The 27,707-nt window shown below is 36.8% G+C and overlaps 2 protein-coding genes and 2 long non-coding RNA genes across 6 annotated transcripts; 2 read left to right on the forward strand and 2 right to left on the reverse strand.

The window, feature by feature from the left end:
• The first annotated feature begins 1,257 nt into the window (after positions 1-1,257).
• Positions 1,258-11,853, forward strand: hephl1b (hephaestin-like 1b). Its single transcript, XM_039677080.2, has 19 exons — positions 1,258-1,483; positions 2,678-2,922; positions 3,206-3,418; positions 4,159-4,356; positions 4,533-4,787; positions 5,580-5,751; positions 5,838-5,977; positions 6,086-6,217; positions 6,308-6,513; positions 6,648-6,792; positions 7,303-7,515; positions 7,689-7,896; positions 7,972-8,111; positions 8,208-8,336; positions 8,506-8,612; positions 9,249-9,468; positions 9,739-9,878; positions 11,478-11,640; positions 11,767-11,853. Exons 1-19 carry the CDS (start codon positions 1,317-1,319, stop codon positions 11,841-11,843), a joined length of 3,270 nt encoding a protein of 1,089 aa, XP_039533014.2. The 5' UTR covers positions 1,258-1,316; the 3' UTR covers positions 11,844-11,853.
• LOC120482599 (uncharacterized) lies at positions 11,493-14,087 on the reverse strand. Its single transcript, XR_005623471.2, has 3 exons — positions 13,811-14,087; positions 11,725-11,844; positions 11,493-11,601 (listed from the first exon to the last, which is right to left on the reverse strand). It is a non-coding gene; the product is annotated as an uncharacterized LOC120482599 (long non-coding RNA).
• Positions 14,088-14,182: 95 nt separating this feature from the next.
• Positions 14,183-27,315, forward strand: slc43a2b (solute carrier family 43 member 2b). 3 transcript variants are annotated; one of them, XM_039677083.2, is made up of 15 exons: positions 14,183-14,327; positions 15,517-15,751; positions 19,653-19,935; positions 20,099-20,154; positions 20,276-20,352; positions 21,859-21,951; positions 22,048-22,181; positions 22,277-22,470; positions 22,595-22,738; positions 23,502-23,519; positions 23,770-23,902; positions 24,004-24,136; positions 25,572-25,645; positions 25,728-25,851; positions 25,953-27,315. In XM_039677083.2, exons 2-15 carry the CDS (start codon positions 15,592-15,594, stop codon positions 26,112-26,114), a joined length of 1,785 nt encoding a protein of 594 aa, XP_039533017.1. In that variant the 5' UTR covers positions 14,183-14,327; positions 15,517-15,591; the 3' UTR covers positions 26,115-27,315. The 3 variants fall into 3 exon arrangements, with proteins under 3 accessions (XP_039533017.1, XP_039533019.1, XP_039533018.1); XM_039677084.2 differs by having other exon boundaries at positions 14,201-14,327; positions 15,590-15,751; XM_039677085.2 differs by lacking the exon at positions 23,502-23,519.
• Positions 20,402-25,842, reverse strand: LOC148969386 (uncharacterized). The gene is made up of 3 exons (XR_016149421.1): positions 25,709-25,842; positions 22,000-22,762; positions 20,402-20,727 (listed from the first exon to the last, which is right to left on the reverse strand). It is a non-coding gene; the product is annotated as an uncharacterized LOC148969386 (long non-coding RNA).
• Positions 27,316-27,707: the final 392 nt, after the last annotated feature.

Below are 27,707 nucleotides of genomic sequence, written 5' to 3' on the forward strand. Positions count from 1 at the left end.
AAAAAAAAAAAATCATGCTTTCATAAATCATAAATATAAGATAAAATCAGTGTTTTTTGTAACATTGAGATACTATTTCAGTTTTTATTAATATTTTGAATAAGTTTAGTTTTCTATTTTCACATTAATTTTAGCTTAATGTTGCCTTGGCAATAGCATAAATTAAATATTTTTCATGTATATTATTTATTTATTTCACTTGATGTTAATTTTAATTCAAGTAACATATTTTTTTGTGGTTTTAGTATTATTATAGTATAACTAAAATAAACCTACATAAAAGTCATAATTATAACATAAAAATTGAAATGTCAAAATGGTGAAATTATGAAACACGTCATTATTGTGTCATTTATTACTTTGTATCTCATAATATTGACTTTTGTCATAATTACGACTTTCTATCTCATTCTTATTGTCATAGTTTTGCCTTTTACCGTCAAACTAATGAATCAGTATCTCATAATTTTAACTTTCATAGCTAATTTTTAACTGTCATAACTATGATTTACCAAATCATTTGATTTTATTCAAAATATTGTATTATTTTGTGGTGGTAATGGGTTTTTCATAGATTTATGACCCTAAAAATAACAGAAAAAAATATTTGAATTGTAAAAATTATTTGATATAAATGTTCTTATTAATAGTCTATTTGTGAGATTAGAGATTTAGCGATTTAAAAAATGTATGGGTGGCTTCAGAATTATTTATTTTATATATGCAGTTTTATAAAATGATTTAGCTAATCATAAATGCACAGGCTTTAATAGCAGGTATTTCAGTTTATTATTCAAATTCTTACACTGACCCTCAAAAAAGCAATTGAAATGCAATGATGGATATTCAAGACATACATGTCTTGAATATCCATCATTGCATTTCAGTAGCTGTGTTTTGGAACATGATAGCTGCGGTTTCTAGCTGATCATTAGCTGGTGCAAGCTGGTCATTAACTGGTTGTCTAGCTACCTTGCTCCAAAACTCCTCTTGAACACTTTAAACTGGTGTGACCATCTAGTTTGTTCATTGCTTTTCCAAGATGGTTTACCAGTTTGCCCCATAATGATTGGTTTGAATTAGCTAATGACCAACAAGAAACTGTACAGTGAGCCTTTCAGATGGATTCTTCCGGCAACGAAGGGCTTCCCATAAATTTCATGGGTGTGTAAATCCCTGAAGGCTGTCATCATGGCTCATGACTGGTCATCTTAAATTTCTTTGCTATCGCATAATAACGAGGGACCACACAGACAGAACGTTCCTGTTGAGAATCATTTGAGGACTCTGGCAAGGACATTTGTGTCCCTGAGACTATGGGTACTTTCTGGAACTGTTTGAGAAGCTTGAGCATCTTGTGTGCTGTGATAGCACAAGCGTCTGGAATCAACAGAACCTTCTACATTGGGATTCAAGAGGAAAACTGGAATTACGCACCGAGCGGCCAGAATCTGATAAATGGGAAACCTATTGCGGTGGATGAGTGAGATTCATATATATTCTTCATTAATTTGAAGTTATTATTCTGACTGAATATATATATATATATATCTATATATATATATATATAGATAGATATATATATATATTTAGATATATATTTAGATATATCACATGAGGTAATATACCACATAGTACACAGAAATTTAGCTCACTGTGATGTTTTTAAATTACATTTCATTAATAAGTTTATTTTTCTTTACATCTTGTAGTTATGATATATCTTTAGACAATGGGAAGGGAAGGGATCCAGACATGCCTTCACATGAATCTTTTTGAGTATTTTTTTTTTCTTTTTTTGTGGCATCCTTCCATGCATGGTGCACTTTTACTCTGTTCTCAACATAGCCTTTCTGTGGCGGCTCTCATGAGTCTCATGTTTACCCAGACAGTTTTGAGGATGAACTTTTTCTAGATAATATCTGGTCATTTGATATAGTTGTATTCAGTTGGATGAATGTATTTGATATAGTTTACTTGTGTGTGTGTGGGGGGGTGGGGGGGGTGGGATTTAAATATTTGTTCATTTTTTGAGTCTCAGTAATTAGAAATACATTTCTCTTAACAAAGCAGGTTATTAACACTTTTTAGTGAAGGATTTATAATTATCTAAAATTTCATTGTTTAATGATCAAAAAGATGAAAAATGTTATTCTACATTATTAAAATGCTCTTTACATTGAGAAAAAAGAAATAGGTTTTAGCAAGTAAGGTTTTGAAATGGCTCCTCTATGGCATTGCTTCAAAAATCTCCTTTAGTAATTGGTAAGTGTTATTTTGGTAAGTGTGCACTCTTAAAAAAATGTTCATAAAAACTTGACGGGTTCTGTCAGGTGTGGTGTTTCATAAATAGAACATTTTAAGGGTTCCCATCATGGGACTATTTTGTTTTAATTCGTTTTTAATTTTAATTAAATTGTATGAATTATTATCCTTATATAGAATGATTTTGGCATAAAAGGTTCTTTAAAATTGAGTCAAGAACCCTAAGGTTCTATACAGTACAACTGCACTGAACCTTTATAAGAGTGCAAACTTAAAAAGTTAAGTTACTTTGAATTTCTTATTTATTTTCAACTTTGAGTCCATTTTAAAATTTTTCCAATAATTTCCACCATTATAATTCCATTATAATAACAGTGGGAAAACAATAAAAAACGTATTTCTCATGGCCCAGGTATGCATCAGCATTTTTGCAGCGCGGGTCTCAGCGGATTGGCAGTGTGTACAAAAAGGCGATATACAGGCAGTACACAGATGCTTCTTATTCTCAAGAGATCCCCAAACCTACTTGGCTGGGCTATCTGGGCCCCATACTGAGGGCAGAGGTCCATGATATCCTCATTGTGCACCTGAAAAACTTTGCCTCCAGACGTTACTCCATGCATCCGCATGGTGTCTTCTATGCAAAAGATTCAGAAGGTAAACCCTCTTTCTCTCATTCATTTCTTAAATGCGCCAAAACATTATGACCACCTCCCTAATATGGTTTGGGTCCTACGCGTGATGCCAAAAACAGCACCCACCTGCCAAGACATGGACTACGTTTACCCTTAAGTTGTCCTTTAGTATCAGTAATATCCTGACCTTAATATATGGCCTTGTTAGCAGATGGTCAATGATATTTGCTTCACCTACTTGTGGCCAAAGGTGCCATTTTTAATTGTGTGGACTTCCTCCTGTCATCGAATCCTGTCTGCACTAGGTGCGCTGTATCCAGACGGAACCTCAGACACTCTGAAGAATGATGATGGGGTTCCACCAGGTGGAAACTTCACATATACCTGGACTGTAAAGCCAGGTTATGCTCCTCAAAAGGGTGATGCCAACTGCCTGACCTGGGCCTATCACTCCCATGTCAGCGCCTCACAAGACATTTCCTCCGGGCTTATTGGAGCCCTTCTCACCTGTAAGGAAGGTAAAGCAGACATTCTATAATCCTATTAATTCATAGCAAAACTAGCCCTATATTTTTATGAAAACATAGCCCTGAAAGGTAGCTCCCTTTGATATTTTTACAGTTAACTGCAAAGCATCTTAGACAAAGGTCAATAGGTGCATAGCTACTACACTCAAATTTTTTTTTAAAGAACCTGTTGAGCCCAGTTTGGTTCTTCAGCGGTTCTTCAGTGGTTCTCTGGGGTGGTCAAGGTGCTCTATTACACCTCTTATGGTTCTACATAGCACCATTTGATAAAGATAAGCGGCACTTAAAGTGGTTCCCCTATGATTACAAGCCAATGAACCACTTTTAGTGCTATATATAGCACCATTTTTGTTTAGAGTGTACAATTACCTCTGGGATGAATTAAAAATTGCAATTTTGTTAAGAATAATTCCTTGCATTTTTTAAGTTACACTTTCAGTAAAGGTATTGTAAGTATCCTTGCATAATTGTTTAATGGTAAAATGAAAAAAAAAATACTATATAAACTAATACAATAATACTACAGTTGATAAATGTTACCATGGCTATAATGTTATTTAAAGACAATTTCCTAGTTTCTCCCTAAAATTAAACAAACATTTAATATAAATTTTAAAAATATATTTCAAATAAAAAAATGAAATGAAATGTGCCTTTGGATTTTTACCTCTGTTCTTTATTTATTTTTCTTACCTTATCCTTTGATTCCCAAATCAAAATGCCGGCCTCAGGAACCCTGCATGCTGTGTCCACTTCAGACCACCATCAAGTGCAACGTGCTGATGTAGAACAGGATCTAATCCTTATGTTTAGTGTAGTGGATGAGAACATCAGCTGGTACCTGAAAGAGAACATCCAGACCTTCTGCTCTGATCCAGATGGTGTGGATCCTGCTAGAGAAGATTTCCAGGAATCCAACATGATGCATGGTATGTATATACCAGACAATTGACTGTATGAACTAAAATTGTAGCTGTCCAGACATTAAATAAAAATTTAAAAAAAGTTAATTGTATGAAAATTCCTGAACCTATAGAACTGTTTTGTGAGATAACTAATGTAGCATACAGTTTGAGTTGTTACTTTTTTTATTATCCATTTTTAGCCATAAATGGATACATGTATGGCAACCTACCAGGCATTGAGTTTTGCCAAAACAGCAGAGTTGCTTTACATCTCTTTGGCATGGGCAACGAGATCGACGTTCACTCTGCTTATTTCCACGGACACACACTCCTAGACCGCGGGCACCGCGTGGATGTCCTGAGTCTGTTTTCTGCTACTTTTGCCACCGCAGAGATGGTGCCTACGACAATAGGGACATGGCTCTTGAACTGCCAAGTGAACGATCATCTGAAAGGTAAACTTTGAGGAATGTTCTTTGACGGGATAACATAATAAGGCAGTTGTAGTAATGGAAAGTAGTCCTGCTTCAGTTAAAAAAAGCTAATTGGCTTTTTGATAGTTTGTTTACTTTAGAATGTGCATATGTATTAGTGTAACCCCTCATGTTCTACTCAACCCGCTCCAAGCAGGATTCGAACTGGGATCTCTGGCATGGGAGGTGGGCGAGCAAACAAGGACACTAAAGACCACAGTCTCTAGCGTCTGTCTCTAGCACACCTCTTGAGGCCAGGGGAGTAAGGTTTATTCACACAGATCTTCCTATCTGGCATCAGTTACACTCACCCCTCTAAATTCCCATCTGGGTCACGGCACCAATGTTACCCCTCCGGTTCTACTCGATCAGCTCAAAGCGGGATTCAAACCGGTGTCTCTGGCCTGGGTGGCGGGTGTTTTAAAAAGAGCACTAAAAACCTCGAATATGTTCCAAATAATATTTTATACTGGTATATTGCATAATATACCTATATAAGTGAGTATAAATTGAGTCTTCATAAATGAAAATATACACTGCTCCTGAGGATGATTGTATTTGGGGTTCTATGAACCCCTGAATTAGACCACCCTTATACAGGATTTTTAGCCTTAAGCTAAAGTAATGTAACTACTTTGCGCTACCATTGTTGTCTTGATCAGTAAAACATATTAAAATATGCTTTCTATATCTTCATATATCTTCGTTTGATAGTAAGCTTTACATGCTGTCTACACAGAAGGTTACAGGGCTCTTCCATGTTGTCTTCCACAGCTGGTATGCAGGCCCTGTTCAAAGTCTCGTCCTGCAGGGATAAGAAAAACTCCACAGTTCCTCACAATGGGAAGATTAGGAAGTATTTCATTGCTGCTGAGAAGGTTCGGTGGAACTACGCACCATCAGGGATGGATAAACTGACCAATGAGTCGCTGACCAAACCTGGGAGGTTAAATATCTGATTATAATTCAGACATGCACTGCAATTAGTTTATGCAAGTTTTTGTTTTTTGACAAATTCTTGGTCATACTTAGCTTTTCAGAGGTGTTCTTCGGGATGGATCGTGGCCGACTTGGTGGAAAGTATTGGAAAGTGGTGTACAAAGAATATACAGATGAAAGTTTCACTTTAAAGAGAAAGCAAACCAGTGCAGAGACACATCTAGGCATTTTGGGTAAGCTTCTTCATGTGGATTTAAATAATTATACAACCTTGGTTAGATAAAAAGTTTCTTGAATTTGATCCGAACCTGTCTATCACATTTACACCATGGTGTCTGTAGGTCCAGTTCTGAGGGCCGAGGTTGGAGACACCCTTCAGGTGATGTTTATGAATAAGGCTGACAGAATCTACAGTATCCAGCCACATGGTCTTCAGTATGACAAACCATTTGAGGGTGTCTTTTATCAAGATGGTGAGACTTATTTCACACCATCTGGCTAATAATGTGTCAATCAAAAAGTTTGTTTTTGTCCCAGTAAAATAATGTCTTAATGTATTGTAGGTATAAAGAGGAAAGGATATCAGGTTCAGCCAGGTGAAACATTCACATACAGGTGGCTGTTGAAGGAGGGACCATCTGAAAGTGACCCACCCTGTATTTCCTACCTGTACTTCTCCTCCAGTGATCCAGTCAGAGACACCAACTCTGGTCTCATAGGCCCCCTGCTGGTGTGTAAGAAAGATGCACTGAATTCCAATGGCGCTCAGGTAACATGAGAATCAAATGTGCATAATCAAATAAAAGGAGAGATTCAAAATAATATGTAACTTGTAACTACGTTTCCTTAAAATAAAGTGTTCCAATTATATGATTGGCCAACATTACTTTTCATCTCTTGCAGAAAGATGTGGATCGGGAGTTTTTTCTGCTGTTTTCTGTGTTAGATGAAAATCTCAGCTGGTACTTGGAACAGAACATTGAAACCTATGACACCAATGAATCAGACTCAGAGGATTTGGAGTTTCAGGAGAGCAATAAAATGCATGGTATTTACACTCACCTTACTGCTGTCTGCCTGTGATATGCTTCATTTTGGTGTACATATCTGACCATTAAATTGACGTATTCGCACTGGGACTTATTTGTGATATTCCACCTGACCTGCAGAGGACAGCATGTTGTTCATTTTTTTTTATCTACAAACATGGATATCTTCATAACTCCATTTTGCCCCTCTAACATTCTTCTTTGGTTGTTTTTAATTGGTATTTTATCTTCTTCAAGCAGTTTATTCAGGGCACATGTGCAAACGACTTCATTCTGAAACAGATTCTGAGGGTTACAAATAATTTTACATGCATGCTATGCACAAGTCGTAGTGATAAACTGACAAATTAAGCATGTTTTGGGCTTAAGAATCAGAACCCCTTTTTAAGAAAGTTGTAATTGAAGACCCAGTGTAATGGTCAACTAATAATTTTAAAAATCAGCTGAAAGTTTCTAATTCCATTCAGGGTCCTTCTTACACACTCTGTTATTTTGTTTGTGTAATGCAGCTGTGAATGGCTTTATGTATGGGAACCTGCCTGGCCTTGAGATGAAGAAGGACTCCAGGGTAAGATGGCATCTCATGGGACTTGGCACAGAGATAGACATGCATGGTATTTACTTCCAAGGCAACACGTTCCAGAGACAAGGCACAACACGTGACACGCTGAGCCTGTTCCCACACACTGCAGTCACTGTGTCCATGCAACCAGATGTCAGTGGTCAGTGCCATGTTATTTCAGCAAATGATGTATATTTACTTCAGTCTTCACTTTCGAATTGAAGACTGAAGCTCATAAAAAATGGGGGCAAAAACAAAAGTGCTTATAATTTTGTTCAGAGTATATTATAAACATTTTACTTTGTTCAATTCACATTGTGATTATGATTGCAGGTGAATTTGAGGTGAGCTGCCTAGTCTCTGATCACTATGTCGGTGGGATGAGACAGCTGTATAAAGTGAAGGGGTCAGGGAATAAGAATTCCTCAGTATTAAGGTCTCAGATAGTGGAGTATTTCATCTGTGCTGAAGAGAGGCAGTGGGACTACTCACCTGATCGTACCTGGGAATTGCAGAACTTCAACACGACTGAGGAGAAAAGGTAGATGCATGTTCTACAAAGTTTTGTTGATGTTGCAGCCTTTGAATGGCCTTGGTAACCAGATTCTTGTCTCAGTCCTGGCAGTATGTTTGTGGGGACAGGAAAGAACAGACTGGGCTCCAGGTATAAGAAAGTAGTTTATAGAGAATACACGGACGCCACCTTCAGGACAAGAAAACCAAGGCAGCCTCAAGAGAAACACTTGGAGATTTTGGGTGACTATTCACAATTTCATTCCACCTTTATTTTTAAATATAGTTTTCCCACTTGAATGAACGAATTACTGAAAATATGTGTGTTTTATATTATAGGACCTGTAATTAGAGCTGAAGTTGGCCAGATTTTGCTGATCACATTCATGAATAAAGCTAGTCATCCTTACTCAATACAAGCACATGGAGTCAGAACCTCGACTTCTAAACCTGAAGCTGTCATCCCAGGTAGAGGAAGATGAAAATCCCACCATTTGACTCCATATTTCACCTGTAAAATATACACAAAGACACCTTCAGGGATTTCATAAAATGTGTTTTTTATACATTTTTTTTATACACTCTTTATACATGTGACGCATCCTTTTGTGAATGCAAATTAAACTATTTACTGCAGGAAATACGACTCAGTACCAGTGGATGATTCCAGAGAAATCCGGCCCAGGTGTGTCTGATCCAAACTGCATTGCTTTTGCCTATCGATCAGCTGTGGACTTTGTTAAGGTAAAGCTCTAAGTTTTAATTCCTTAATTATTATCATTGTTTACATTCAGTCAGGAATTAAAATTTATTAATTGTGAACAAAAATAACATAAAAATAAGGTCCTAGTTGTAAATAATTAACATTAGTTAATGCATTAATTACACATTAATTAACAATGAGCAATGCATTTATTAAATTTTTTTTTTATTTGTTAACATTATTTCATAAAAATACAACTGTTCATTGTTAGTTAATGTTACCTCAGGTTCATTAAGTAATATTAACAGATACAACTTTTGATTTTAACAATGTATGGGTAAGATTAATACATTTTAATAGATACATTTTTAAATTTTAATTAATAATAGATTTTATATAATTAATATACTGTATTTTTCATTGTTACTTCATGTTACATGTTAACAGATTTAACCTTATTTTAAAGTGTTACTAAAATACTGCTATGTTCAATTTATTTTGGCTTTTGAAGTTGACAATAATAATAATTATTATAATACTTATTATATTACTACTACTTCTACATTCAGCAGCCAGGAATTCATAAAGATTAATTCTGAACAACAACAATATAAAAAAATATTATGGTTATAGTTTTTGGGTGTGTGACTGTGTGTGGCTTTTGTCATATGTTAAAGGACACAGCAAGTGGTCTGATTGGGCCATTAGTAATCTGCAGGAGAGGTGTACTGAACCAGGCCAGACAGAGAACTGATGTGGATAGAGAATTTGCTCTCCTCTTTATGGTGTTTGATGAGAATAAATCCTGGTACCTGGAAGAAAACATTCAGACCTACTATAACAGCTCAGAACCTCTTCTGAGAGATGCAGAGTTTCAGAAAAGCAACGAGATGTATGGTGAGTGGTCACAAGTAAATGCAACTCAACCCTAGTAATGCATTTTGATGTAAAATGCAACAAAAAAGTCAAATGATGACCACTTGAAGGCATTGTTTGATATATGATGGATTAATTATATGAGATTCACTCTCGCTGTTTCACATAACAGAGTATAAATAAGTAGATAAATGCCAGACATAGGAAAAATAATCACTGTATACAATTCTCATTTTGTTCAGAGAATTACATGATTACAAACTGCATGTTTTTTTCTGTCACTATTGACAGGGATCAATGGGAAGCTCTATGCAAACCTTCAAGGCCTGGAAATGGTGGAGGGCGACAGGGTGATCTGGTACCTGTTTGGGATGGGCAATGAAGTGGACATACACACTGTCCATTTTCATGCTGAGACCTTCACATACAAGGTGCAGCAATGAGCATAACAACTATTATATATGGAATTATATTCACAATCAGATGCAATAGAATAACTTATTTTTCAATGATATTACAGCAGTGTGTTCTGTAGTTGTCATACACTAAATTATGTTTTATTAACAAAGTTCGGGAGGAGCATGTTCGGAAAATCGACCCAATCAGCACGAGAGGAGGCCTATATACTATTTATACACACTATATGCAGTTAGGGATGGGACGATAACCGGTTTCACGATAAACCGTGATAAAATGTACTGACGGTTAGTATTATCGTTTAAAATTTAATTATCATTAAAACCGTGTTTGATTATCGCGATTTTAATCACTCACTGAATCCTGTCGGCCAGTCTGACGCAGGCGCGCAGCACGCAATATTTTTTAAATTACTCTTCGAGAAGGAATGGTGGAAGGCAGTGACCATGCTCAGGAGATTTTTTAGCCTTTTAAAAGGACCAAATCTGAGGTGTGGTCATATTTTGGGTTTTACAAAAGTCCTGAGGGAAACTTGATCGAGGATGGTCACCCTGTCTGCCGAACAAAAAGTCACTGCAATAGAAACACTTCAAATCTGCAGAGTCGTCTTGTGTGATCATCACCCGAACGCAAGGCAAGTTAACTTTGACCTTAATACCAAAACTACGTCTGGGAATCAATTGGGCACGAAATGTTGTTTTGAGTTGAAACATTTTATGTCACTCACATGAAATAGACGTGAAGCTTCCGCGAAGAAAAGTTCGTAGCAAGTGGATTTGAGCTAAAGACGAACGAATAACTTCAAACAAGACTATTATTAATAGTGATATTTTTAAGGGTTAGTAAAGTATAGATACATCACATATTAAACCGATTTTATTTTTACCACATAATTACGGGGACATATTGAATTGATAATGAGATTAGCTAATGTTTTAAATCTTACCTGTTTATGAATTCATTTTGTAAAACAATCGTCCAGGCAAGATATATCACACCAATATTATCAAACTCTTTAAGCAATAATTTAACTTTTATTTTTGCAATACAATCAAAAACCGGAGACGCAAAGACGGCAAGTTGTATTTGAATGAAACAAGAGCGCGCGTCCGTTGTGATATGGATGTGCGCTGTGTAATAATGTGTTGCTATTGACGACGGGCATTATAAAAAAGCAAATGCCATAGAATAGAATCTTGCTTAAAAAAACTGCATAGAGATTTTATTTGTTGTTTGTTGATTTTTAATTATAAAACTTGTTGAAATGTTTTCAGTGTGAGTTCTTTTTGAGCACTTTCATAATTTTTTAACAAAACCGTGATAATATTGATAATCACGATTATTTTGGACACTATAATCGTGACATGAAATTTCCATACCGTCCCATCCCTATATGCAGTATGTAGACGACTCACCTCTGTTACACACCAGTTTTTCCAGCATCCCTCCAACACCCCTCCTCTCTTAACTGGATATGCGGGGAATACTCTGGGTTCGGGCCAAATTCCGAGCTTGGAGCCCTCCCCTATAAATACCCAAATATGCATATTCTTTGTCTGTACGTGTGAACTCGTGAAACCCAACCATTATAATGACTTAAACTACTTTTTCAGACAGATCAGGCTCACCGTACTGATGTGTATGACCTGATCCCAGGAGCATTTCAGACGTTGGAAATGGTGGCCGAGGTCAATGGAACGTGGCTTCTGCACTGTCACGTTGCCAACCACATCCGTGCTGGAATGGAAACAACATTTACCATCAAACCTCGATCAGGTGAGCTACAGCTTTAGGGGTTTATTGGCTTATGCTTTTATTGGTCTGTTATGCTTTTACTTTGATTCATAAAAGTGGACTCACCCGCTGTTTAGTGATGTGATGTTTGTGGTTCTTCTTTTCCAGGTGGTGACAGTGTGAAGAGACGTTTAAGCATCCTTTGGTTACTGGTCACTACATTCATGCTCAGGCTGATATGGTGATCTTTCGGTGGATGTATACTTAATCACTTTCAACTGATTTATTTCTAACACTGTACCAATCAAAAGTTTAGGGGCCAGTGTGATTTTTTAAAATGATTTAAAAAAAAAAAAGTCTTCAGAATTTTCAGCATAATTAATCCGGTCTTTAGTGTCACATGATCCCTCAGCAGCTTAATATTTTTGTGGAAACCTTGAAACATTTTCCCAAGATTTTTTTTTTAATGAATAGAAGATTCAAAAGAACAACATTTTGTAACAATGAAAATGATTCACTTTTAAATAATTTAATAATCCTGTGCTGAATAAAATTATTTTCAAAAATGATACTGACCCAAAACTTTTGAACGGTATTGTAAATTAAAAGAAAAAAGTTAAATAGCCTACTTGTGTGTAATTCTGAAGTTACAACCAAATCACAATAAAACCACTGTCAACATTCAAATGTGAAACTTACTGCAAGACCACCTAGTGAGAGAATGTCCTTTTTAAACACCCTGGGGCAAAGATATGTTAATAAGCATTCGCTTTCAGTTTCATTTGAAGGTCTTAGAATAAAGATCTACCTTACTGTTACTGATGTTGAAATAAAAGAAAAGTCCTGAATTTTACATGGCTCCTTTAGGCCAATGTGAGAACTCAAGGAACTGAAACCAGAGGATGGTGTTAAAGTGAAAAACAAGTGTGAGCTGATTGGAGCTTATATAACTGGGTGAGCAGTTGTTTTTGTTCGTTTGATGTGCTCATTTTGAGCTCAAAGCTTGGAACTCTCAAATGAATGTAGTTTATCACGTAGGCTTCAAGTAACCTGTGCCCAGTTGAGGATTATGGTGTCACTTTAAAGTCTGTAAGTAACTTCTAGTCAACATATGTGAATGGTTCCTATTTGCTTATCAAAATTATGCTTTGTTTGGCAAAGATAATAGGCATGAACCGCATGACCAAGTGTTTACTCTTCACAGTGATAAAGTAAGAGAGGTATTGATCACATACTTGAAACAGGCCATTAGCTCACTATAGGAAAGAATGCAAAGCTCAGTCAAATAAACAAGCTCATTGACACATTGTTTCTCTTCCATTAATCATTGGTTGTTTCAACTTGTAAGTGAATAATGTGCCACTGTTCAGGAAAATGGATTAATTTTAGCTTATTTATTTAAATACATCCTGATGTAAACGGTTAACAGACTGTTTAATCATGTTTAGTGTAACATGATTAGTGTGTGTGTGTGTGTGTGTGTGTGCCTGACAGCTATACTGATATAGCTAGTCTTGGTGATTTGGGTGATCAATACAATTTTGTTATGCAATGATTTAATCGAAAATACCAGACTTCTGTTTCTGCAGCAGTCTGAAAGGTTGTTTGTAGAGAATAGATAGCCTACATGTTTGTACCAAGGTTTATAAGTAGATTGAAAGTAATACCTGAGTAATACCCAGTCACTGCTTTGCGCCTGCGCCTGTCAGTGCGGGTTTTGAACTCTACTCTCTTGTAAATAACCTATGTAAATAACACAGGAGCGACGTGTTTCGAAGATAACCTGTTCGTCTGATTAACACCCGGTATCTCCTGTAACCCGGATGACCGGGTGTGTATGATGTTTATGACACGAACAAAACAATAAACAGCATATTTTTGGCAAAATAAAATTAAAAAAAAAAACAATCAGTAGCTGGCTTGACGGATTTGTAGCTATAGTTTGTCGATTACCATTTTATTTTTAAAGTTGATGTGGTTTGTGAGTGAAACAGTGTCATGTATGAAGCAACATCCTTTAGTTTAGAGACACTATTTCAGACACTTCGAGCTGTTTTTGTTGACTTCTGAAGATAGTGGTTGTTTCTTCGTTTTTGCAGTCTTATCTAGGCTACATTTTGCAATTCAGCACATCACGACCTCACAGTGACCTAAAAACAAGTTCACAATTACGTTATATAGGCTACATAGTTGTATCATGTCGAATAATTACCTGAATCGTTAGCTGTAAGAGATCGATTCCTCTTCATTCACCTTCATATTTCACTTCCCTGATAATCTGCATTTTAGGAAATACTCTCTAATCAATTAACCCCGTCGAAGAAAATTGATTTCAGCATTTATGATAAAAGGAACCCACGTTTACTGAGGGGGCAAATCTAAAAACTACTTCCTACACTACGTCAAACCTGATTCACTCGCTCCTTCAAACGCACATCTGTAGGATCAACTGTGGACGGCCCGTGATTTTCCAGTGCAGCGCGAGACTCACCGCTGATTGGCTGACAGTTATTCTCAGCCTCCCGATGCAGCCAATAGAAACGATCTGATGCTTCCCACATGAAACCATAGCATGAAACAGCTATAAATTCGACAGTTGCCCAGAAACATTTTCTCTGAAAGTGCCGCTAACTGCTGGAGAAAGAGAGAGAGAGAGGGGGAAGCGAGAGCAAAGGCATCGAGGGGGAGATCACTCTGCACTAAAGAACTTGTTTGCCTTTCTCTCAAAGGTATGTGTTCTTTATTTTATTTTATTCATTGTAATATTTTATTTTGAACAAGTGCAGTAAATGACTAGAGGGATTGTTACATTTTAACCCTCTGCTCTCCGAATGGCATTTTTTTCAATGAATGGAATAGGCTAGCCTACTATAATTAGTTTGAAGTTTGTTGTTTTATATTTTAGTAGATTTTATGGCACTAAATTATATTTAATAATCCATTTATTCACGTTTTGAGCATAGACCTGAAAATTTAATTTCCAATTTAAACTGTCGTAATTCTTGAATGTTTTAAAGCACGGTTTGATGTCTTTTTAAATATGACAATGGTAAATATTGCAAAAAAGTTTAAAAAAAAGCGAACCCAAAAAAGTGACAAAATTTCTATATGAAATCTATATTTTCAAAAACACGTTTTACTCTAAAACTGCATTAAAATCAAGCCATACATCTAAACAAGTTGTGTTCCAAATTAAATTCGTCTCCTATTCATTTCCGAAGAGCACAAGTGTAACTATTTTTTCACGACCATTCTTTTCGAATCATGATCATGATTTTTCATGTGTGTTCACAGCAAGTGCAAAAACCTTTACCAAGTTTCATATTCCAGTGAAGTAAAAAAAGAAAAAAAAAAGAAAAGAAAAAAGAAAACAAAAATTTTTCGGTCAAACATTAGAGGGGCACCTAGGTAGGCTATAATAATGCTTGTGTTTTTGATATAGCCTACAATTCATAAAATTCAATTTAGGCTACATTTGTCACAGCTATCTTTTTGTAATTTTGCATCGAAAACATTGTGTTTGGGGTCTGTTGTAATGTGATTTTTGAAGTTTCGGCACCCCTCCCTGTCCCTATTCTTGCACTATAATGCAAAAGAGCCAACTGAGTTTGAAAGAAGTGATTTTGAAAGTGTTATACATAACAAAGAAGGCGTGAGTCTCTGAAGCAGTATCAATTGATCACACATTTTAATAAGAGTTCAAAAATTAAAAACTACACTTGAGTCCTTACTAGTGGGTTACTGTTACCTTTTATTATAAGATATGCATTATTCATGTTAATTATGAACCTGTAGTAGGCTAGGTCTCTGGATGGTATGAAAAATAGTTACTGATTAGCTAATGGTAAACTACCACATTCAGCTGATTCCATTAAAATGACTCCAACACACTCATCTCTCTCTCTTCTTCATCCACAGATTGTGTGGTCTCATCCCAGACACTGTCAACCACCCTTTCCGTCTTATCTGTCTGCTTTCCTACCCCCTCCAGCCATGGCACCCACTCTAGCCACAGCATTTGCCCGCCGCTGGTGGATGGCGGTAACGGCCATTATTGAAAATCTGCTCTTCTCCGCTGTTCTGTTGGGCTGGGGTTCCTTACTCATCATGCTGAAGTCTGAAGGCTTCTATTCATACCTCTGCAAGGAACCAGGTAAGAGTCACTCTTCCACCTAGATTCAATCTGATGCCACAGAACCTTTTTAAATTTCACAAAGAATGTTTTTATTTAATGTAAGGGTGTTTGAAGTTACCCAGAAACAAATGCACTGTTCTGAAGAAGCAATGTAACATCAAGAACTCAAGAAACCTGTGCAGCAATTTAAGCCTTATTCACACTACATGATTTTAAAACGCCGGGCTGAACTGACTTGCTCTTTGTGAAATCAAGAGTGTTCAAATTGTTGAGCTGTTCACACCACGCGACACAACGCGATTGGTCCGGAACAGGAGGTAACGCACTACACGAGTTGACAACCACTCTGTCACCCAACGATTCTATCTTGTCTACAAACCACGTTTTGTCACGAAAAATCACGTGATAAAACAAACCGGAAATGACGCGAAACAGCACGTGCGCCAATACCCAACAAAGAAGAGAACAATGTCAGACACAAACTAGTGCTGCAAACTGTTGCACGATGATTTGCTCTGAGAAAAAAAATGCAAAAAAAGCAAAAAAATAAGATTTACAACCCATGCCTTGCTCTGATTGGCTGGAGCTCATGACATCACAGAGATTGTGTCGTGCGACAGCTCTGGATATATAGCATGCTAGTTATTTTTCTGGGCTCGGCGACGCATCTGTGAGCGTCTTTGATACATTGTTGGCTCTTTCATACTAACAGATTGGCAAGCGTTCATCGCCCACTAATACCCCACGCGATGCACACGATAACACCCTGACCTGTCGGCGAGCTCAACGATTTGCAAATTGGGCTTAAATCGGGCTTAAAATCATGTAGTGTGAACTTGGCTTTAGAAGAGCCATTGAGGAACATGTACTTCACGCTGCAAGTCAAGCCTGCCTGTGATCATGTCTATATAATAATTTGAAGTAATGCCTGATTGTGTTTTGTCTTTTGGTCAGTATGCATATTGGCAAATTCCATTATTCCAATCTGATCTTGAAAGCTCACAAACACTGTGTCTGATAGTACTCACAGGATCCTACTTTTAAAGTCACGTGTATTGTGCGGTAATCCATCACTGACAGAAGCGTTTTATGATGGTGTAACTGATTGCGCTCTGCAACAAAACACTTTTGTGCTTCCTTTCTCTAAGGAGGAGGAACAACGTCTTCCCACAGGAGCCTCACAACCACTGACTTCCATTAAATCAGCTGGGATAGTCATGGTTGCTCAGTAAAACACTGGAATGTAGAAGGGTTTTCCACAGGGACCCGGACTTAATCAAGTGCTCCTTTAAATCGAGAGGCCTATACTGGTTAGCTCTTAATTGATTGATTGATTGAACTGGTTTTGGTATTGATTTGCATCACAGAACGTGTTTTGGGCTTACTGTGTATGCTGATTACCTTTTATCACTGTCTTTTTCTTTCTTAACCACTTTGGACTAGATTTAACAGAACATGAGGACATTGAAACCTATTTAACCACAAAAGCTTGAAATTCCCAGGCAGACGAGAAGAAAAGGGGTAGAGGAGGGGCAGAAGACGAGAAAAAGAGTTGTTTGTGAAGGAAACAGTAGGAGGCTTATCGTTTGGGTAGATCTAGGAATACCACTTCTTCTGGGTGGAGTGGTGGGCATCTTACGTATCTGTCTGTCTGACAAAATTTTTTTTGCATGGGAAAGTGTTTTTTTTTTGCTGCTGTCATAGAAGTTCCTGTTTTTTTGACATCTGCTGATCGTATGTCCTTTCAGTCACATTATTGTGGCATAATAAGACTGTCTCAGCGAAAATCGTCAGTGCTCAAGACCGTATTTAGCAATCTTAAAGTCCACAGATAAGACTCAAAGGACAGTGTCATGAGGCATTAGTCAGCATTCATTATTCTTGACCATTTTGAAGGATGTGTACTTGCGTAGCATGTGGTTTAGTACACTAACTTTGATTTCCAATCTTTTAACTTGGCCTGATAACAGCTCTTTATCACATTCAAGCTTTCACTAAGATGAGGTTAGAGACAATTTGTACTGTGTGTCTGTTCCTCGCATTTTATCAGATCTGGCCTCCAAACCAATGGCTATGAATGAAAAGAACAACCCCTCCTTGTTTTCACTCCCTAATTTGCTCCCAAATCATTGTATTAATATTTTAAAATGTCTATGTTCCTGTATGAATGTGTGTTTAGTGTCAGTACTTTGCAGTTTCCAAAGTCTTAGGACATTTAAAAGAATTTTATTAATAAAACACCCAATTTGGATTTTCATGTGACTCTCAGACAAATACATCGCATGGCTGTCAATCCAATCAGAAAAAAAGGCGAAGGATCAGATGAAAAATCATATTCAGATTTTCAGATCAGATTTTTCTTTGTGACTGGGTTTGTCCTGCAATGCAGCCATTTGCACATTGTTGTGGCCTATTTTGGTGCATCTTTGGACCAGATAACTTTGAACATACATTACTAGTGGAACATTTTTCCATGTTGAGAGTACCTTGTCAGAACGTTAGCCAAAGTTTTACAGAAATTCCCTGTTAGTTGTGAATGCCATTGCGATATCTTAAAGTTTTGAAAGACAGGTTTTGTCTAATTGACTCACATGTCTCAAAAGTGTACTTTTTTTTTATACCACATTTTGTGTTTTTCAGCTTAACATTCATTTATCATTCATCAGCAGATAAGAAGGAAAAACAGATTAGTATAAGGTCAGGTCTGATTATCAACTTTATTTGACTCCAGTGAGCCAGCGGCTATTAATTGAGTGTCACCTTGTTCAGTATCAGTAGATTGAATATATGTATATGCATTGTGAGATAATGTGGAACAGGATTGTACAAGAGTCCAAAAGGACGATTATTAACATTGTTCCGGCAGCAGAACAAGATAAAGGAAGAGCAAATGTTGAGCTTTCTCCTCTTTATCTATCCCAGCCCTTATCCCAGGTTTTATTGAGACCACAAAATGGTGATTCCTCATCCCAAGCATTTTATTGCTGGGTAAAGGTTTATCTCAGACACTCTGGAGAACAGCTGAAACCACCAGTTTAGACCAGATGTAATTCCAGGTTGGTTTATGCAGCTCTAGCCGGTCATAAGCTAACATTTTCTAATTAGAAAACCTGGTAGGAACATTATCATATTTTGAGAGGTTTTTTTTTTTTTTTTTTTTTGTGAAGTTCAAACAGATAGACACCATTTTCCTTAAGCATGTTAAAGAGATAGTTCACCCAAAAATGACAGTTTTGTCATCATTTGCTTTTCCTCATGTCATTTCAAACCTATATGAATTTTCCCCCAATTGAACACAAAATAATGATATTTTGAAGAATGTTAGGGTCCAAATCATTTTAGAGCCTAGTATTGAATTTTATTGAATGGAGAAGAGAAACTGAAGACATTCTTCAAAATATCTTCTTTTGTTTTCCACAGTAGAAAGAAATTCATACACGCTTGGAACGACGTTAGGCTTATCCTCTACTGACAATCCCAAGTCTTGAGTCATTATTGGAGTGTCCTTACCTTCTGTAGCTTTAATTCATGATGGACCGTTCCACCAATGGTGTAAACAAAAGGCCAAAGAGTGCATAAACCCCAGTCATGAACTTCAAGGAACTATCGAGAGGTATAGAAGTCTGCACGTGCGGCATCTGTGGGTTTGGACATTGACCAGAATCACAAGTGCATGATGCTTACGTCACAGCATAGGGCTCACAGCAGGGACACACGTGACCAGTTTTTACACCAACATCTGAGTTTTCTCACTCTCTCTCTTTATCCCCGTATAGCAGAAATGGAGACTCCAGCGGGGTGTATGTCAGGTCACATTAATTTAGCAGTGAGCTGGTTTTTGGAACATGGTAGTTGCTGGTAATAAGTTACACGGGTCCCCATTAGCCTCTTATACCTCTCCTCTTCTTCTTTCCTAAAGGAAACAGTTCAACAGCAAACGTCTCATTACCAGCTGTGCCTTCATCATTGTCGAATGATGCAGAGTTTGATTATGACGAGTTCCAGCCTGGAGGTGTGGAGGTGGTCCCTCTGAAACATCCAGAGGAACACCTGAGGATGAACGGCTGGCTCATCTGTAAAGAACAGGATGAGATGCTGAATCTGGCCTTCACCGTGGGCTCCTTCCTCCTCAGCGCCATCACACTCCCGCTCGGAATCGTCATGGACAAATACGGTCCACGCAAACTCCGCCTGCTTGGAAGGTACACAACATGTGCTTAATTTTCAATATCATTCCTATAACAATCCAATTTTTTGGATTAATAAATAAAGCTTTTGCACCATGTAATATAGTAAGTGTGTATCCCAAGGTCACATCACAGAACATTTTCCATGATTAACTGAGTTTCAAATCTTCCTTTCCAGTGCCTGCTTTGCCCTCTCGTGCCTAATGATCGCTTATGGAGCCAGCAACCCAAATGGTAAGAATGTCCTACATGCAATTCAGAATGAATTTATCTTCAGTCTTCATACTTATCGAAACAGACACCAATATGTCAGTTTTCCACTAGGAACAGTTAACGTCTCCTTGTTTTTGTCTAGAACTGTCCGTTCTGATTTTCATCGCTCTGACCTTTAATGGCTTTGGGGGAATGTGTATGACCTTCACTTCACTTACGGTGAGTGATAACTTATTCATGAATGTACACTTGTGCTCTTTTGATGTGTTTGAATTAGCTTGTTGCTTGCTAATTAGCTTGCTTTAACTGCCATAAACATTCAGGGGGATACGTCCCATCTGATAGTCAGATTAGCCGTGGCTTTTTCAGTGGTTGGTTTTGAAATTGTAACATTTGTTCCCTGCAATCCTGCTACATCCAGGCTAGTTAGAAGTCTCTTTCCTCGATCTTTTGCGCGTCTCTCAAGCGCGGTGCAGTAAGTTAATCATTAGACCCATTTGTGCATCTTACTTCAGTGTTTTTCCTGCTGACTCGCTTTTGTCGTTGCTCTGGCACCATGGCAGCATACAGTCCTCCTGACTCAGTGTGCTGACCCTGTAAGATTAGCCTGCGGTTATCATGTGCTCAGAGGAACTATACGACCATGAACTCACAAAAACACTTACACCCAGAGTCCAAAATGTACTTTTTGCTACACCTGCAAAATTAGAACTTTTTAAAACAACACCAAATACTTGAATTACATTGATGGCTTAATGCAAAAGTTGTTGTTGATAATAATGCGAGTGCTCTTGTGTGCCATGTTTGAAGTGTACATGGAGTGGCAAAGTCGCATAACAATTGATTTCGGAGAACATCTTCACAGCAGTTCTGTTCTCACAAAGTACAACTGTTCCATCTCAAAGCTGTTGATCACTCACATTCAAACGCATTCTTACATAACAGGACACTCGCTGTTGCTCATCCACTTGTTGTCACAGGAACAAGGCATAACTGTGGGCAGGCTGCCCCAGTTTGGCCTCCAATTAGAGTCATAAAAGAGACTCAGATTCAGCCGGTTCAGACTGGATGGATCATTCCTCAGTTCTTACCAACCTAGTTATTCCTCTTTTTAATTGACAATGAGGAACAGAAAGTAAGTGAAGTAAGAAAGAAGTGTGGATCAAGTGTTCAAAAATAAATTAGGGCCACTTAATCGTTCTCGTAGTCTTCTAGTTTTCTAGTCCTCTGTCACTTGCTCGTTCCCTCTTTAAACCCCCAGTCCTCATTCTCTGGTTATAATCAGTGCATCAGAACTGAAACTGCTTTCACTGTCGACTTGTGCTTTCATAAGCCAGCAATTGATGGCTGTCTCTCATTGCTTCATGAGATTTTTAGAGAAAGACTATTGTTATGGATTATTTATATTATAGTATATTAATAAATAAATAAAAAATAAAATAGAATTTTGTATTAACTAAAACTTAAAAAAATGTGATTACAAATGAAATTAAATAAATTAACGTAATATATATATATATATACACATACACATTTATTTATTAAAAAAAATATAGATCTAAACACACTTTTCTTTTTTGCCAGGGTTGTTATAAAATTATATAAAATTGAAATAATCCATATTAACTTATTTAACGTTTTAAGTTATTTAAATTTAGAATTGTATACATTTTAAATAAATAAATGTTATTTTTAACCAAATGTTATTCATCTGTTTCCTTCCAGCTGCCCAACATGTTTGGTGACCTGCGTGCCACCTTCATCGCACTCATGATCGGCTCGTATGCGTCCTCGGCTGTCACCTTTCCTGGAGTCAAGGTCTGTTAGATTAAACAACTGGGTGAAAACAAATGATTGTAATCCTACCTTATGATCTTAGATATGATTTGTTTCTTGTGCGTTGTTTCTGATCAGGTGATCTATGACATTGGTGTGACCTTCATCACGATTCTTGTGGTCTGGGCGGCCTGTGCAGGACTCGTCTTCATCAACTGCTTCTTCAACTGGCCCCTGGAGCCTTTCCCTGGACCCGAGGACCATGACTACACGTAAGAAACACATGCTAACTCTAACCCACGCACTCATACCCATCAAACATTTACAATTTCTCACTCTCATTCTGATTTGTTTTCTTTACATCCAGTATCAAGATCAAATTCAGTTGGCTGGGATTTGACCATAAGATTACAGGAAAGCAGTTTTATAATCAAGTGACGACAGTGGGCAAGCGTCTTAGCGTGGATCACACTCACAAACAGAAAGAGCTTGCCAGAGAGGGTCAGAAACTTTGTCTGTCCACCATGGATCTGGAACTGCAGTCTGAGAACAAGGAGGAAAGTAAGTGACAACAAGAAAAGACCAGTAACATACGCAAATACTCAAATGCAAAGTTTCACTAACAGAGCCTTAAATGGGTCGACAGGTCAACAAATCATTTTGACTATCTCTGTTTTCCTTGCAGCTCAGTCATTCATGAAGAGTATTTTAAGCCCTCTGTTCATATTGAGTCTGGTGACCATGTGTGTGACTCAGCTGCGTCTCATCTTCTACATGGGAGCCATGAACAACATCTTGGAGGCCCTCAGCGGAGGAGATCTTAACACAGGTGGATAAGCATGTTTGCATATTTCTGAAAAAATAAATAAATAAATAAATAAATAAATACATATATATATAGCATTTATTTGATGCAGTAATAACAAAAACAGTAATAATGTGAATGCAATAAAACATTTTCTAAAAAAAATGTATTATGATAATTCAGATATATGAGCACCACAAAGAATTTTTTCTGGAAAAAAAAAATTCTTGCGAATACGCAATAGGTTTCTCGTGAGCACGTGAAAGTCTGTATATTTTTTATTTTTGCGAAGGTCCCTTAATAGTACGTGAATGCAGCTGAAAAAAAAAAACAATTTGACTAAACAATTATTTTAAATTTTAAACTCAAATATGCCATAGAAAATAAAATACTTTTTTCTTTTCTGAAAAAAAAAACAACAACTAAATTTACAGTAATACAGAAATGTGAACGCAGCAAAACATTTTTTCATTTTCTTTACTGTAATCTTTAATTACGATAATTCAGATATGTAAATGAATGGGTAAAATAAAATAAAAAAAACATTTTACTTTCAATAATACAGATATGTGAATGCAGCAAAACAAAACTTTTCTGAAAAAAGACTTAACAAATATTGTAGTTACTATAATACAGATATGTGAATGCAGAAAAGGAAAAAAAAATCTTTCTGGAAAAATATTACTAATAAAGATTTTTAAAACCATATCAGTTATTTTTGAAAATTTAATTGCCTTCTAATATTTATTTATTTTTTTATTTTTTTTTTTTTTTACCATTTTTGCAGTTGAGAAAATGGAATTGGGTAAGAATCTCAGTAACACAGTACAAACCAGTAGAGCATGTAGTTCCCTAAGCTTGTTGTTTTAACATTTAACCTTCTCCTGTCCTCACCTCAAGCCTAACCCACTCCCTGTCCACCTGTGCTCACGGACGCAATGCATACGCAACCTTGCAGAGTGCCATAAACCCAGCCATTAACCAGAGTAGTTATTAACAGACGTTATCCATTATACAGTGTTATATAATAATCTCTCTCTCTCTCGTTCTCTCAGTGAGCCTCTACACCTCAATTTTTGGTGTGATGCAACTCTTGTGCTTGATGACGACGCCAGTCATCGGTCAAATAATGGACTGGAAGCTGAAAGAATGCGAAGATGGAGAAAGCGATGAAAAAGAGCCCAACAAGTAGGTTATAGAACACATGTTAGTGAACTTCAGACTAATAATGTGTGAAGCTCAAAATGCTACAGTTGTTTTAAGCGTCTCTGTTCGCTCCATGTTTCCAGGGATGAACCCCAGCCCAAACGCAGAGACAAACAGATTCAGAAAGTCACCAATGCCACACGTGCCTTCATCTTCACCAACATCCTCCTCGTCGGCTTTGGCATCACCTGCCTGATTCCCAATCTCCCACTTCAGGTGTGTGTTATGTGTCTCTGTGTTATGTATAGTCCATAGAAATGTATCAATTTAACAATAAGAATAGCATACTACCATACTTCTGCAGCATTGTATTTGTATAACCCACATTGCCAAAATGAGCTGCGCGCAAAAAAGAAAGCACAAAATGTAATATCTTTCTTTCCAAAATGCACCGTTTTTGACATGCTATTTTTTAAATGATGTGCATTGTGGAGTATATATTATGTAGTATTTGTAAATTAGTTAAAATAACATCTTTATCTCTCTCTTTTTTTGTAGTATGCTCTGTTGTATACCACGTTGTTATCATTAACTAAGACTAAAATTAAAACTAAAAAACTTTTATAACTAAAAATGTTACAACTAGTTTCTGATTATTGTAATAAAGCTGAAAAATATATAAAAATATTAAATTAGAAACATTAACTTTAAAAAAATGTAAATGTTGCCTTTGCAACAAACTGAAATAGTACTGAAATGACTAACACATAAACTAAAAGTAAATAAAAATGTATTAAAGCTAAACAGAAATACCGGTATTTAAGAAAAACAAAAACGTAAAAAATATATATACAAGGCAAGAACAATATCATTTAAAAACTATAAAAACAGAATACAATACAACTATACTATATCGTGGCCATGATTTAAGAATTTACTCTGTCGTTTTGATTTAATAAAACAAGAGAACAAATTATTACAACGTGGCCACAATTTAGTAAATCGAGGACGCAAATAATTATATTGTGTGCATTATATTGCATACTTCTAAAATATAAATATAATGTAATGCATTGCTAAGTAATGAATTACTGTCATTTAATTACAGTTACTTCTGATGTAATTTCATTAAATTCTGTATAGACTTTAGAACAATCTGTAGTGGATTTAACATCATCTTATGTTCATGACGTCTAATCTTGAAGTTTAGATGGGATTGAGAAAGTAATGCAACTTTTTATCAGAGAGTAATTGGTAAAGTAGTTAAACTGTTGAAGATGTAATTATATAAAATACATAATACGATATACAACCCCCCGCATGTCATGTGTTCTCCGTATGTATACTAAATTTAACATCCGTACACTAAATACTGCAACTACATCAGCAATATTAATATATGAGTAAGCCATAATGCTATTCTGTTATTGTGCAAATGACGGCTGTGGACAAATTTGGAATAGCATACTACTCATACTATTTCTTCCATGCACAGTATTTATGGTGCATACCATGAAGCAGAAAGAGTAAAAGTGCAAAGCAACACCCACCTACTCCCCCCTAAGGGTCTGCTTAGCTTTACAGCATCTCCCTCTAGTGGCTCAATTATGAAACTACTAGCATGTCAACTTCCAATTTTACCACAGAAAACAGTCAAATGACGTTTATACAGTTTGATTTAGTCATTTAACCTCATGCCATCTCTCTCCAGATGCTCTCATTTGTCCTTCACACCATCGTCAGAGGCTTCATCCACTCCGCCATCGGAGGGCTTTACGCTGCTGTGTGAGTTTCATTACCGTTGCCAGTAATAGCAGCATTCAAAGCGTATGATGTGATAACACATACTCTGTTTGTGTGTCTGCAGGTACCCATCATCTCAGTTTGGCAGTCTGACCGGAATGCAGTCATTGGTTAGCGCTGTGTTCGCTCTGCTGCAGCAGCCTTTGTTCATGGCCATGATGGGACCACTGAATGGAGACCCGCTCTGGGTATGAAACAAACAAGAGAGAGCATTAGCAATACTAAATGGATTAAATGCCCGTCAGGCATGTTTTGACCTCCTCTCTATCTTTTTTTTTTCCTGGTGTAGGTGAACGTTGGTCTGCTGGTTCTCAGTATGTTGGGCTTCTTGTTACCGCTCTACCTGCTGTACTTCAGGAGAACTCTGCACAAAAAGAGGAAGGAGAAAGAAAACAATGCTAAAATCTATCTGAAGATTAACGGCAGTGACGTACCAGAGGCGTTTGTGTAAAGAAGCTAAAAGAAAAAAAAGCAGATAAAGGGAAAAACAAAGGCATGAGAATATCATCACAGCTACACAAAAACACACACTACTGTGCATCTCTTTCTTATTGAGTAACTCAATGGATGAAAAGAGGAATGAGACAGAATGTAACATGGGAAAATTGACATCCCCCTTTTTCACCATTTTATTTTAATTTATACATGTGGTAAAGTTTCAACCCTGACTGTCTCTTCATAATGCAAACTAGGGACATTTCAGTATACGGCGTATTAGTATATGGTATTTATATACACAGTTTTTGCCAACTGGACATTTTTGAGGAAGACTGAGGCCAGCCTGGCCCGCATAGACGGCGTAAGGATGCCAGTTGGCTGTTTTGCCCAGGAACGCAGCCAAACACCCCATTCATTTAACTAACCTTCACTGTATTGAGATTTCAATGTAAACCAATATGGCCCAGAATTTGTAACTGTAGTAATAGTGGTGCAATGTAATTGCATTCACTAAAGACCACTTTCAAGAACATTTTTCATTCATAATGATACACAAAGTGCCTTTTTTATGAAGTAATGTTGTATTTATGAATCACTTTTGATCATAGGTACTTTATGAAAGCCACAATTTATGTATTAAGTTTTTCTACGACTTGCACATGAGATGCATACATAAAAGAGGCTGGACTGATCTGCAGTAAGTGGCTGATCTGCGAGGAAAGCTGAGGCAACAACAGCACTTTAACACATGTCCCATAAAAGCCCTCATGACCCATAATTCCCTTTTTCTGTCTTTCTTTCACTAACATTCCGTGATTTCTCAGTGTGCTGAGAGTCATTTATGTGTCACTGATCGTTAGATCAAGTTATCGTGGACCTCTGAAGTAAAATATTGTATATAAAGCACAACTTAACTCACAAACGTGCCTTTTGTGCAGTTTACAGTGCAGTTAGTAATGCTGATGATAGCTGACGGGAAGACCGGAGTCAAGGATTCTGTGGAAATGTTTTGGTGTTGTGTGTAATGTATTTATTTCTTAACAGGCCATATGGACAATGCAGCCGTACTTGCAAAGGTTGTTATATTAACTTACATCTCAGTGTTGCAGTGGCTGTTTGTTGTTTGTTTGTTTGTTGTTTTTCAAAAACCTTCATGTATTGTTCTATATGGCATTCATGTTGAAGATTATATTCAATAAAATGTGTAATTATTACATTTGTGCCATTTACTATTTTACAGTGAAATCATTATATTAGTGTGTATTATAATAGAAGGACCTTAATTAAATATATCTTTGTTTTATTTTTCAAAATATAAATCTAATCAAGATGGAAATATTTTATTTTTTATTTTATTTTATCAGAAATGAAATAAAAGTGTGTTAATGTATAGGTGTGTGTTATTTCCATTGTCATTACCATCACCACAACAACTCCTCACTACCATCATACTGCCAATATTGTATTAGTCAGTTTTCATTTTTTTTTTCTATCTTTCCTCCTATGTAACAATTGCCACTGTCAGCACTCTCCAAAAATAAAAGATACTAATAAGATATTATAAGATTACCAACCCCCCACATCTCTTCAGTCCCTTCTCCTATTT

The sequence above is a fragment of the Pimephales promelas genome, chromosome 23, assembly GCF_988280905.1.
Source record: "Pimephales promelas chromosome 23, fPimPro1.hap1.1, whole genome shotgun sequence".
In the NCBI taxonomy this organism is placed as follows: Eukaryota; Metazoa; Chordata; class Actinopteri; order Cypriniformes; family Leuciscidae; genus Pimephales; species Pimephales promelas.

Bases quoted from the DNA above. Each gene is read 5' to 3' on its own strand.
- hephl1b (XM_039677080.2), top strand. From the start codon at position 1,317: ATGGGTACTTTCTGGAACTGTTTGAGAAGCTTGAGCATCTTGTGTGCT. The intron at 3,419-4,158 runs GTAAAGCAGACA...TGCCGGCCTCAG, and splicing joins CCTTCTCACCTGTAAGGAAG to GAACCCTGCATGCTGTGTCC. The intron at 7,516-7,688 runs GTCAGTGCCATG...TTATGATTGCAG, and splicing joins CATGCAACCAGATGTCAGTG to GTGAATTTGAGGTGAGCTGC.
- slc43a2b (XM_039677083.2), top strand. From the start codon at position 15,592: ATGGCACCCACTCTAGCCACAGCATTTGCCCGCCGCTGGTGGATGGCG. The intron at 20,155-20,275 runs GTAAGAATGTCC...GTTTTTGTCTAG, and splicing joins TGGAGCCAGCAACCCAAATG to AACTGTCCGTTCTGATTTTC. The intron at 20,353-21,858 runs GTGAGTGATAAC...GTTTCCTTCCAG, and splicing joins TGACCTTCACTTCACTTACG to CTGCCCAACATGTTTGGTGA.